The sequence below is a fragment of the Neopelma chrysocephalum genome, unplaced genomic scaffold (assembly GCF_003984885.1).
Source record: "Neopelma chrysocephalum unplaced genomic scaffold, ASM398488v2 Primary Assembly neopelma1_44, whole genome shotgun sequence".
NCBI classification, from domain to species: domain Eukaryota; kingdom Metazoa; phylum Chordata; class Aves; order Passeriformes; family Pipridae; genus Neopelma; species Neopelma chrysocephalum.
The window spans coordinates 26,011,029-26,024,252 of NW_020897703.1; the positions used below are offsets into that span (position 1 = coordinate 26,011,029).

Sequence of the window (13,224 nt, forward strand, 5' to 3'; positions counted from 1 at the left end):
GAGGTGCTCCAGCCCTCTGGGCATCTTCGCGGTCTCCTCTGGACTCTCTTCGGCAGAGAGAGTGTCCTTCCCGTGCCAGGGGTCTCAGAGCTGGACGCAGTGCCGTAGGTGGGGGTCTCACAAGAGCAGAGCAAAGAGGGATGCGCAGGAACCGCGGTTCCTCGTGGGATAAAGCAGCGGGGACGAGGAGGCAGGAGCAGCATCCGGGCTGAGCCGAGCCGAGTCGATGCCGCGGACCTCCCGCGGTGGCTTTTCGGAGCGGGCGGCGGCCCTTGAGCTCCCCTTAGTGCCGGGAAGGAGCATTTGAGATAACCGGGAGCCGCGGGCGGTGATGGGGATGGCCGCGGGGAGGAAGGTGGCTGATGGGTCCTGGGGCAGTGCCCGCGGCTCATCCTGCGGGTCCCACCGCGCCGCTGGCATTCCATCGGGATATGCCCAGCCGTTCTCCTTGACTGGAAAACTTTATTTATTGAAAGTAAATTGCATCAATCGCACAGGAGCCAGGAAAGCCCAGTCCAATATGTTCTTCTTAATACATCTACAGATGTGTGTGTAATTTTATTTATCTGTTTATTTATTATTTATTTAGTTATTTATTTTTAACACCAATCAATAGCTTATTCATTTCTGATACACCATGATTTGATATGTTTTTTATTTGTCATCCTTTTGCTTTACTAGATCATCTAATTTCTGAAGGTATTAAATGCTTAGCTTTATACACCAGAAAAGGCAAAAGGTATTGCTCCTGGAGATTGGTTAGGAAATACTGACAGAGAAGGCAAGGGACTTGGCTAAGGTCAAAAACAAGGGCTATGCTAAACCAGGATAGTAAGGTACCTAGATCCCAGGCACTTATTTTTGCACTTTAACCTGTGATCAGCATCATTTCTGGAGAGTATTTATACTTGCATGCCAGAGAGTTCATCTGATGATTTCTGAGCATCTGCTGTCTTGGGTGTATACGCTCCCTGGGGGGTTTAGGCTCAGGTTCACAATCCTACTGTGATGAGATGGACTAGTCAGCTCAGCTGCAGAAACTCCTTGTTTCTGCACACTGAGCCTCTTCTCTCACTGCACTAAGCTAACGTGGACCATCTCCCTCCTTGTGCACTTAGAGGTCACACACTTGTGAGCTCCTGCAGGTGATCTGTCAGGTAGCTGGAAAAGCTGTGAACTGGCTCACATGCCTGAGCTCCAATTGTTTTGTGACAGCCGGGATGTTTCAGGTTACCTGTGGGTCTTGCAACCATTACTGATTTATGAAAAATTCATATTTCTTTGCCAATACTTTTATGACCTGGTAAGGAGACTACATGCACAGCCTGATGAAATTGGGTTAGCATCATGAAGAAAAGCCCCAGAGAGAGTAGAGGTGGCAGCAGCTCCCAGGGCAGCTTCTGTGTCCCATCATCTGCACTCCACTCCAGCATCCTCAGAGTGGCCGCAGTTGTGTGAACCCCAGCTGTTCTTTGAACAGTAGATAATTGAACTTTCAGACCCACTGCAATGTACTTCGTCAAGCCAAATTGTTCCAGTGCCTTTGGAAGATGAAGTAAACAAAAAAAATATGTTGGTCAAGAGAAAGAGGATTATGCACTTTTTTTAAAGAGACCCCTGTAAATAGTGGGCATGTTGCATGGTTGAGTTGCATGGTTGGCTTGTTGGAAATCAAGCTTTTGGGCACAGTTCAAGCAGCACTTGACATGTAGCTCACTCATCCCAAGAGGAATGAGCTGCCCTGTTAAGATCCTCTTTGCTCTCCTGCTGCTTGTGTAGGTGACATTGCTGTATGTAACCACCCATGCCAGGCCTGGGGACGTGGAAAGTTGTTGTGGACTCACCTCCACCAGCTGTGAAAGCAGAGACTGCACGGCTGAATCCCAGCATTCGGCAGACTACAGCAGCCTCTTGCAAGGTCCAGTGATCGTCACATATTGTTCCCCAGGTCCCTTGGTATAAGACTTCCACACGGCCCCTGTTGCTTCCTCCCGCGATCCGTATATGATTGGAGTCGGCTGGCAGTTTAGGGGAGAAGAAAATAACTCTATGGGTCATACAGACATAAGAAAGACAGAAGCAGTGACCACCCAAACCAGAGGGATGTTCCCATCTCCGTGGCTGTAGCCACAGTGGGACTAGGTTACTGCTACAATTCAACCCCCTCCTGCATCCAGAGACAGCAGGCTGCAACTCAGAGCACAGACCCCTTGGTTCTGGTAGCTGTGCTGTGGGTTAACCAGAATGAGCAGAGGGGAATGTTGGTCCTGATCTCAGGTAGCTTTGATACCAGAAGGCAAGTGAGAGAAGAAGTGAAAGTCCAGTACCTTCTCCCTTTTCACCTTTGCTCCCTTTTGCTCCTGGGGAACCTGTTCCAAATTAAAAAAAAACCAAACATTTGAAAGCTGCTTACAAAGAAATCCAGTTATTGTCTTGTTCTGAATACTTGTATGAGTCAGAGATGTGAAAATTCCCTCCCACTGTGGACAATGAAAACCCTGAAGTGACTAAGGGTATGTAGAAGAAATGTGGCAAGAAAAGTACGATAATGCACAGCAAAGTTTTCCTAATGTGTGATGCAAGAAAAGTGTCAAAATCCCATCCACTCACATGTGCAAAATGTGTCTCATTCCCACTGCTACCTGTAAAATGACATCTCTGATAGCCTTTGGGCTCTCCAGAAGCAGGCACAGTATCTCCTAAAGTACTTGAATGAAGATCTACATCATGGGGTTTGTTCTCCAGAGACAGCAGAAAGTTGCTCCCAACAGTCCTCCACATTTCTGTGCAGCATCTTGGTCTCGAGAGTAGGGGTGTTTGAAAAAATCCAATGAGCTCTTCCCCCAAAAGCTACCTCCAGAAAGCCTTTATTGCTGTCTCCTTCTGGGGACCAGAAGATGAGACGCACCCAGAGGGCAGTGCTTGTCCTGGAGCCAGCCAAGTTACAGTTTTCCCCTCTTCCAGAAGCAAAGCTCCAGAGGAGGAGTGCATGGAGAAGCCTCACTTATGATCTACTTTATTTCTGAGGATTCCTCTACTATTCTGTGTGAACAATTAAAAGAAAAATCATATGTAGCACTGGTTGCTTCCCATGGCCTCTTATAACTACTGTTTGGGGTTTTTTTTTGACTACAGGTCTTAGGGTTTTTGGAAACCCATGTGATGGGAAGGCGGGGGTAAGGAAGGAGAGTAGCTGTAGTGTTGGCCCTTTTGAACAACTTTTGTGTCCTACAATTAGCAAGGTGTAGTTAAATAGCCTCACTATTAGGTGTTTACAATTTTGTGTTCCTGAGTGCTGTGTTTATCTGGGATTTATCCCTGTGACATGGTATGCTGCAAGATGTCTCTGCACAAGGCAAAAAGGGACATTGCTTGTTACAGTTTTTTGTAAGATCAGTGATTTGAGAAAATCTAATGCATCTGTTTGCTTGCATGTCTTTTAGCGCACCTCCGAGGGTGTACATGTGACACTCTGCACATTCCTCTTCTGGGAAGGCTAATCTGTCTGTTGAGTTCCTCCAAATGAGCTCTGTAACACGCCTCAGAGCAGCTTGTGCCAGTCTGAGATCTACGGTCCTGAACCCAAATGCACCATCAGCTCCACAGACCCCTTGGCAAACAGTCTTACCAGACAATCCTCGGTCTCCCTTGGATCCTTTTGGTCCCGGTTCTCCTTTTTGACCCTGAGTGCCAGAATCACCTTTGCTTCCTTTTTGACCAGCTAGGCCTTGGATGCCTGGGTGTAAAGCAAAAAAGTAATTGCCTTTGTATCTTCCCAAGGAAAGAATGTGTTGATGCAGAAAGGTGGAACATGGCATTTAAAGCGCTTTGCATCGTCAGAGTAAGTTATGCTGTAAAACGAGGGTTTACCTTTTGGGCCCTGGTCTCCCTTTTCTCCCTTTTGCCCTGGAAGACCTAAGATCATCAAAACAAACAAACATACATAGACTTACAAGACTAATATTTATACATTTATAAAAGCTTATGCAAACTAGTATTTATGCAGGATTTTAACTTATCTAGTTTAGGTGTCTATTCTATAGATATCTATCTCTGAATTGGGTGTCTTATTTCACATCATACTCAGTGCAGACCACGTCAAAAAAGAAAATACAGGCAGTGGAGAAACATCTTCTCCTGAAGTAGATCAACTCCTGGTGATTTATTTCATATCCTAAACTCCACTGATGGCATAGAGACTCTCGCTCCAGCTGGACCTTCACTAACCATATAGACAGCCTAGACATGTAAATTTAGGTGCATCAGATACAAGCGAGCATGTAAAGTTGGGCCAGGTGACTCTCATCCCTGTCATCCAGCTGTCAGTGAAAGCAGAAAGGTGCAGCACTTGGACCTTGGTTACATCCTGAAGGCCATGAGGTTGCATGCACTATATAAATTCAGAAGTTTAAAGGGCTGATTCAAGAGAAGTACACCAGAATAGGTTTGTACAGCAGAATGTCACCCTGTTGTTTGGGTGCCTGGGACAGAGAGGTGACCTTTTTCAAGTGGAATGTCACAGAAAAGGCCTTGCTTGTGTGCCCTAACTTGGCCTCTGAAGACACTTCATCCTGCAATGCTACAGAGGAGGCCAGGATGGATGCCTCCTTCCCTCCAGCCAGTAAAATTTGTCTTTAACTCCAGATTAGAGAGGTTGTTGTTTAGTTCATCTTAAACTGATGCTTTGTTTGTGCATTTTCTATTTATACAAAAATTCAGGCAACATCACCTCCTCACACATGTTTCAGAAGGTAGAAACAACTCTCTGGTAAACAGCCACCCCCCAGCAGCCTGGCCGAGGACTGCCATGGCATCCTGGGATGCACTGGGGCTCCAAGAACAGGACTCAACAGATCTCCTCCTTTCTCATGCCTGCATAATGAGGATTGTTGACCCAAAAACCTGTCTTATTCTCCTTTACCTCTTACTCCTTGTTCTCCTTTTTCACCTCTGAGTCCATTAGTGCCTGCTATTCCTAAAATTAAAAACAAATCAGTAAGGGTGAAGCCATCATACAAAGTGAGGCCAGACTAAGAGCTCAATGAGTTATAGGTTTGAGTAGTGTTGTACCTGGGGTACCTTTGGGCCCCTGGTCCCCCTTCTCCCCTTTCTGACCAGATCTGCCTTCAGGACCAGGACTTCCCACAGTTCCAGGCCATCCAGGTACACCTTGAGGTTGAGTGAAAGCAGCACATATGAAATGTAACACAAAACTTGAAGGACATAAGAAGAAAGACAGTTCAATCACCAGCCCCTGCACTGTACAGAGTGAGTTGAGCCTATGAAGGCAAAACAAATGCTGGGTCTGTCCGAACCGCAACCCTCCTCTGGCAGCACTAATCTTAGTGCAGCAGGGAGTGATGCTCTGCACTGAAAGGCTGTACAGACCCAGGTCCTTGCAGTCTGTCAGCCTTGACATGCACGAGAGCTTTCCTAACAGAGCAGCCAATTTCTACCCTTGCATGTGCACACACAACAGGAAGGAGACACAGCCCTCCGCAGTTCAGGACCCTTCTTTCCCTCTCAGTCTCCTGCGCAGTGAGTGGGGCCTGGATGAGGCAGCCAGGGCTGCAGCATGAGTTTGCACAATGTTGGAACATTGTCTTCCCAAATCTTCATTCTTGAAGCCTAGCCATGATGGAACATTGTCATGGTTTCTTCATCTAATCATCATCTCTTACCCAGGCTGGGATCTAGGCTGGCTGCAGTTTTCTTCGCCATGAAGCACCATCTAAAAGAGATCAGTCCTATATCTCTAGAAGAACCTTCACCTTCTGTACTGCTTACCTGCCTCTCCTTTCTGCCCAGGAGGTCCAGGCTTCCCCGTGGTACCTGCAACAAGATCCTGACATCAGTGCTAACAAGGCTTAGCCCAATGCTTCAGTTAGGGCAGCCCTGCACCACAGCATGCGAGTGCTGATGGTGGGTCACACTGTGGCCTCTGCACTTACCATTGAAACCTGGCAGTCCTGGGACTCCCTGTTGTCCCTGAGGACCCGTGGGTCCACGTGACCCAGGGTCTCCCTTTGTGCCTGTGTCACCTTTCTGTCCTTGGACACCTATCAAACAGCACAGCACACATGTATAAATTAAAAAAACCAAACAATTGTCTCTGCAGCCTGTGGAGCACCTCTGTCTAGCCACACCAGTAACAAAGTTTGGCCTCACACCTGCCGTCATTCAGTGGCATTCCTGTAAAGCTGCAGAAGAACAGGGCTGGTCTTTTGGATCCACCTCTGACCCTGCCAGACTCTCTGGCCAGATGTTTGTCTGACCTGCTGTTAAAGACTTGCAGTGGTGCTGTGATACCTCTCCAGTCTATTCCTTAAGCTATCCCTACCACTACAATGGTTTCTCCTTTAGTTAAATATCCCTTATGGCAGTCTGCATCCTTCCTTTCTCCCAGCCACAGTGGAGATACAGGACAGCATATTCCTGTGCTTCCAGAGTTATCTTCCCTTAGCCTTCTCTTCTCTCAGCAGGTGATAAGCATGCTCCAAAAGACCTCAACTACTTGACAGTGCCCCACTTAAAGTCTAATATCTCCTTCATCTTTCTGCTCCAGAATTATCCCAAAGTTCTTGCCTTTTGGTATTCTTCCTACAATCACTTTTTTCTTCTGGAGCAACTTGTGCTAACGAGTGCACTGGTGCATATGGGATCTGATGGAAGATCTTAGGAAGCTCTTATCAATCTGTCCAACTGTCCTCCCTGCTCTGCACCACACACATCATCTGCTTTTTTTTCCTATCCTGCTTTCAGCCCATGTGGGACCACTGAGTAACAGCCATCCAGGAGATGCCCACTAATGACTGTTATATGGGAGAAACACATTGCATAACTTTTCTACTTAAGGTGTATAAAGTCAGACTTATATAAGATATAAAGCTCTCAGAAAGAGGTTTCACTAAAATGATGACTAACATCCACATGCTTGTGTATATAAATTATATTGTATTATTTTATATCATGAAAATCCTACTGCAAACATTGGTGCTTTAATCTAGGCATGATAGATAGGCTGATAATTGAATATCTGTGGCTTCATTAGACAAAGGTCACTCTATAAAAAAACTTACATGGTGCAGAGTCAACATTTTGCGTGACCCTTTCCCCCAGCCCTCCTTTGGGAACTTTGCTGAAACATGACACGAAATCAAACCCCTTCAGATCAGGTTGAGTGTCCTGTTTATCCAGGACCCTCATTGACTGGCAAGCCATGCTCAGGGCTGCGTGGATTTTTATGATATACTGACCTATGAAGCCACCTTCTAGTGTTCCGTGTAGAATGATTTTAAACAGAAATACATGTGAGAATCTTAAGCAGTGAAGAATTCTTACCTGGAAGTCCCATCTGTCCTTTTTCTCCTTTCACTCCTGGCACACCACTTGAACCAGCAGGACCAGGAGCTCCTTTGCTCCCCTTCTCGCCCGGCGGTCCATGTAAGCCTACAAGGACAACATCACTTTTCTGATGCTCCATTGGATGCAGTGCCTAGTGAATGCCAGCAGCAGAACATGCAGCTCATCCGCAGGCAGGAGCCAAACTCCCCTCTCCATGTACTTGACAGTGTGAAATTGGCCCACTGTGACTGTTGCACATTGACTTTTAAAATAAGATTTTTTTTCCAGCTAAGTTTTGCTTTTGCTCACATTAGCTCTATATAGGCTTATATTTCCTTCAATGACATTCTTACTTACTTACACTTTCACTGAGGGCAAGATTCCCCATAAAATCATCCATAAAGCCACTTTATGTCCATCCATAGGAGTAATTCAGGTTTCAGAAAAGCCTTACCCTGGATTCCTTGGTCTCCCTTTGTCCCCGGTGGTCCCCGTAGCCCTGAGATATAAAATACATGTATCAGCTGACACGCATCATCTATTCCCAGTAATGGCTGAGAAGAAGAGATGAATTTTTTAATCATCCTTCGTGCACCAGTTTTGGTCACCAATCTTCAGCTGGCAAGGACCAGCACAACCACTTGGGTAAAGTCCTTGGAGCTTAGCTGAGTGCATGGCTGGGCAGGGGCCAGCTGTCATCCAGCCAAGCCCAGCTCATGGGGACCATTGGGGAGGTCTTCCATGAAAGTGCACTGAACTATTGGGCTCTGATGTATAATAAACACTGTTTGGCAGGAGGTGCTGTTTCAATGTTGTAAGTGAAGCCAGGAAGATATGAAAACATGATTTTAAAAAACTTTATAATTTTTTTTTTTTTTCAGAAAAGCTCATCAGTGTAGCCAAGAAGTAGGGATGGATGAGCCACAGACCTGACCCAAGAGGGGTTGCATCTTAGATCATCATCATAGAAGCATAGAAACTGTTGCCTAGTCCAACCTCTGCTCAAAGTGGAGCCAACATTAGATCAGGATTTGCTGCATCCTCACAGTCTGGAGACATTTATCTCCTGCAGCAGGTGTAGTTCTACCCAAGCCCCAGGTACCCATGGCAACAGCTTGTGTATGGCTGTGGAGAACAGCCCTCGTGCCCAGCTCGTTCCTAAGTCTGTGCCATCGTTTTCCTAGGGGCAGGGTGGGCAAGGTCCCATCTCTGTCACATGCACTGTTCAGCTGTGGCTCTACAGGGCAGGGACTGGGGAGGTGTCCCTGAGTTGTCCTGGAGTAAGCTGGACAGCATGAATTGCTGTGTCTGGGGCAGAAAGCTCAGCTATCTGCTGTTTGTGGGATGCACATAAACCCCCTCACTGGTCCTCTCTTGTGCCACATGGAGATTTGGGATGGTTATTGCAGATAATGATCAGGTACAGCTGCTCCATCACCCCTGAGCTTTTCTGGTGGGGTATCAGTGAGGAGGCAGAGACAAAATGCTCCTCCGTGGTGGTTACCAACCTCTGTGGGAGCACTTGGGCCAGCCAAGGCTCCTGGAGGATCAGTCAAAAGGTACAGCGGGTCTCCTCATGGCCAGGGCTTTGGGTGTGTGCACATTGGGTAGGGTCTGGGTCTAGAAACTGAAATCCCAAATCCTCACTTAAAGTCTCTTAGATGAAATAAAGAGAAAGATTTAAAAAGGAAAAGTTGCAGCTCATTTATCAACATACCTGGGGGACCAGGATCTCCTTTGCGTCCAGGAGGACCTGAAATAAATATTTAATGGATATTTTTCAGTAGTCAGTGCTCAGTGAGGAGCATAGCAATATGGGATTGACAGGCTTGAGGTCTGGGCTGAAGATACCACCCTTTCAGAGAAAACTCAGAGTCCAAATCTACAAATTACAGGAGGGGAGAGGATCCCAGAGCCACATGTGCAGCTGCAGAGGGGATCTGGGGGTCTGCACAGGGCAGTGCTCCAGCTCCTCCAGGTGTGTCCAGATCCCCGGCCAGAGGGTCTGAAGCCAACTCCAACCCTGGGCACTGGCTCATCACTAACAGACAGGAAGACCAAATCTTGCCCTAGTTACTGGTTCATCTGAACTAGGTTTTTGGCCCAGCTTTGCCAGTGGTGCAGAGGAGCCAGGTCTCTCCAACTGCAGAGCTAGCATGGAGAAATGGAGCCATACCTGCAACCAGGGTGATGTTGCTCACCATCATCATCAGGTTTGCATTGCTGCTTTTGATTATGGTAATTTCCTCTTCTACGCTTCTCCTCCAGTTTTCTTCCTGTCCCAAGTACTCAGCAGAGCTTCTCTCCGAAATCAGACTGTTGGCAAAGGAGCTCTTCAGAATCTCTTCTGTATAGGAGGTATTTTGCTCCTGAAATTTCAATATCTCTCTCTCCATCTTAAACACTGAGGAAACAAAAAGCCCATACAGTGAATATTCCCTGTCCGGTCTGGCTGGGAAATGCCTGTTTGGCAGAGCAGTTCCTCAGCACCTGGGAGAACACCGGGGGATAAAGACCACCCCTGTTTGAACCAGGGAGGTGATTTTCATGTGCCAGTCCTTGCTGCAGCCAGGAGTGCAGCCGGGAGTGCTTTTGCAAATGCAAAGCACATGTCTGGGGTAGGGGAATAGTTTCCTGCAGCGGCTGCTTTGCCTCCCGGTGTGCAGAGGAGCCTCCGTGCCCCCTCAGAGGTTTCCGATCTGCGTGCTCATTCCCGCTCGCCCGTGCCCTGAGAGCACACAGCAAAGCTCTCTTTTGATGCCAAGCCCATGGTAAGGTTGTAGCATTACCTTTGTACACCAGCAGCCCCTGGCCGGCCGTCAGCAGCAGCAGGTAGACGCCAAGGGCCATTCGAGCACAGCATGTGGATGGCTTCCTCTGGCCTTGAGGCTCTAAAAAACAACAGAAGTAGGGTAGGCACCCTCCCACACATGCTCTGCCCTACAAACTCTGCTTGCTTCCAGCCTTTCAGGCTTGGCCACAATAAATTAGCAGTGTTTTCTAGCTATGGGGAGCAGAAAGATCCCTCTATGAGAGTGCTTGATCCTGTCAAAAGGCAGGCTGCCTTCCTCTCCTCTGGGCTTTGCACTACAATTCACTTGGTTGTCTTTTCCTTAGCTAGTTTAACCAGCTCAACTCCATCAAGACTTAATCCAGCCTATAACAAGTATGAATGTGGTGGTTCTCCCCTCTCTGCATCAATAAACACCTTGTTTCCATTGCTTTTAGTTGTCCCAGGCTGCCATTCAGCATTCAGGTTGCTCAAAGCAATGCCCTCTCCATCCAGAGTGCTGCATACATGTGATTCCAACAGTGATGCATGTATGCATCAAAACTAATGAAAAATCAATAATAAACTGAAGAACAAATGGAGGACAAGTCATAACATGTAAAACAAATCATTATCAGCAAAGTGTAAAAGAAATAAACTGCTTCATCAAATTTTGCCCTTCAGGAAGAAAAAAAGTATTTCAGAAGCATTAATAACTACTTCAGACACTCAGTAAGTTACTCTTAATTGAGTTTTTTTTTCTTTTTCAAAGTAATATAATCAGGAGTTTAAAGTCTTAGTTTTAAAAGAGTACAATGTTGTAATTGGTTTTACAATAGAATAGTTTAGTCAGCAATGAAATATTTATACTCAGCTAAAATTCATAAACGTACATTTTTTATTGGGTCTGGTGATTTTAGTATCTTAACTATTAAGACATGAAAGTTTTACTCAAGAAAATTAGGCATTTTCTAAAACAGGAAAATAACTAATTTTTTTCTGATGATCAGCATCAGCTTTTGGCTAGAAAGGACATTTTGACATACTTCCATTCTTAAATGGCAGTTAATTTACTAGCAAAATCACTGTAGAAAGTATTTAATATGCAATATTTCATTTTTATTTGTTGTTTTAGACCAGATAAAATCCATTTAATAAAAAGAAATCTTACCACTTATCTGAAAGGTTGTGGTAGAAGCTGAGGCAAACCCAATCTTGTCGGAAATACTGAGACTGTTCATATCACTCAAATTTTGATCTTCCCCGTGTGTTTCTTTAATTTTCATGACAAATTTCTTGTGGCTGACCTAAAGCCTTGTCCGATTATGGACAATAAAGAACTGAAGGGATTTCCTCTCTATCTCCTGATTTGATATGCTTTCTGATATGCATTTCCTATCTGCTCAGTTTTTATAACTACTGAGAACTCTGATGTGGTAATTTGAACAGTTCCTCAAAAAATCCCACAGCTAAGAAGTTCAGCTGTCCTCATGTTCTCACTTGGAGTCTGTGGAGCCTTGGGCAGGATCCTGAAAGAGTCTCAACCAGGAGTAATTCAACATCTCTGCTTTATAGCAGTGTTAGGCATGAGATGGACATTTTGTTCCTAACACAAGTAAACCTCCTCATGTAGTCAAGAAGATCTCATGTGCAGTGTTAGCTTGGAGATCCCTCCCCAGGGAGGGGAAGTTAAGGACTGTAGTAATGAAACACACGGTAACTTGCACCAAGATGATACCTTAGTGATGGTGCATTACTGAAGTCAAAGAAGGGAAAGAATCAGGAGGAGCTGTAAAGACAAACGAATGATGGTGGGATGGGGGATGCTGAAGACTAAATGCTTTTGGGATGGTATGGAGAAGACACTTGCAGCCTCCTTGCAGTCCCTCCAGCCTCTGCTTCCTCCCTGATTCATTTTTCACACCCAGGAACACAATTCCTACCTCTTCACCATTTCTTTGCTCACATGCTGTAATATTCACCCCTGCAGACCTTGCTGCGGTATTTTGCACTTTGGCATCTCTGTGTCATATTTGATTTTGATTTTGCAAAGCAAAGTGACTCACCCAAATCCACAGGCAGGAGCTGCTGGTAGGTGCTGGTAAGAGCCCTCCTCATCCACGCTGTCACCACCATGTGCTGCCCTCTTCGAGGTTCAGGGCAGTCCCTGGCACACAGTTTGCTCCAGGGCTGCAGGTCTGTGTTCATCTCCAGGGCTGCTGCGTCCTCACTGCTTTGCTTGGCCATGGAATAAAGTGTGGCCTAAGCTTCAGGTAGAGGTGAGCTGGAAATCCACACCCTGTGTGCAAAGTGAAGCCCTCTGTTCTGCACCTGATGTACAGACCTCTGAAAGACCTAAACCAAAAATATGTGGGGATTTTTAAATCTACTTCTGTGTTCTCCTTTTAAATGTGCTTGTGCAGCTGTGAACTGGTTTGTCACCAGCAGGGAGGAAGAGAAATCCTCCATTATCATATATTCTGCTACACTCCATAGGAATTGGGATAATTTGCTTCCTTGTGAAGGGCTCAGATATCCCTTTGAACTAGGGTGACTTCAGAGGTTATCACCGATCAGGTGAGCCACAGTAATGACTTGTGCATCCTCTACCGTCATGGCATCACCTCCTCACTGGGGTAAGGGCTTGTATCCAGCCCATTTCTAATGGTTTGTGGGGTCCAGCTGAGCACTCTGCACAAGCCTGAAACCATCTACTCTTGCTGGCCCAGGTGATGACTGCACTTGTGCTGCCAAGTGGATGTTTATAGGGATGGATGTGATTCAGGTGCACCCAGGGAGCACATTTACAGCAGAGACGCTTTTAACAATACTTCTAGTCAAATCCATTTTACTTCAAAGCATTAAAAATAAGCTGGCAACTGTAGTTCTCAAAAGCCCTCCTAAAGACAAAAGGTGCAATAAGATCTTTGTGCTGTCCTTCCCTGAGAAAGAAGTTCAGGGATAAGTTTTTGCACCACTGATGGTCCTGCTGTGGCCATGCCACTCCCAGTGACCCAGATGGCATGGGTGCAAAGCAGGGGTAGACACCCTTGATTCTGACAGCCCCGATCTTCACTGCTTCAGTGTTCAACATACAGTGCTCCTTGGGG

General features: G+C 46.2%; 1 protein-coding gene across 1 annotated transcript; it reads right to left on the minus strand.

Moving 5' to 3' along the window:
- Nucleotides 1-641: 641 nt before the first annotated feature.
- On the minus strand, nt 642-11,480 carry MARCO (macrophage receptor with collagenous structure). Its single transcript, XM_027677920.1, has 15 exons — nt 11,286-11,480; nt 10,134-10,235; nt 9,521-9,748; nt 9,062-9,097; nt 7,799-7,843; nt 7,342-7,449; nt 5,952-6,059; nt 5,788-5,832; nt 5,071-5,169; nt 4,922-4,975; nt 3,871-3,915; nt 3,629-3,736; nt 2,328-2,369; nt 1,845-2,018; nt 642-1,541 (listed from the first exon to the last, which is right to left on the minus strand). Exons 1-15 carry the CDS (start codon nt 11,398-11,400, stop codon nt 1,411-1,413), a joined length of 1,440 nt encoding a protein of 479 aa, XP_027533721.1. The 5' UTR covers nt 11,401-11,480; the 3' UTR covers nt 642-1,410.
- Between the last annotated feature and the right edge of the window lie 1,744 nt (nt 11,481-13,224).

Excerpts from the sequence above, each read along its gene's own strand:
- MARCO (XM_027677920.1), bottom strand. The coding sequence starts at position 11,400 with ATGAAAATTAAAGAAACACACGGGGAAGATCAAAATTTGAGTGATATG. Across the intron at positions 9,098-9,520 it reads CAACATCACCCTGGTTGCAG|GTCCTCCTGGACGCAAAGGA; the intron begins GTATGGCTCCAT and ends TATTTATTTCAG. Across the intron at positions 2,370-3,628 it reads GGGAGACCGAGGATTGTCTG|GTTCCCCAGGAGCAAAAGGG; the intron begins GTAAGACTGTTT and ends AATTTGGAACAG.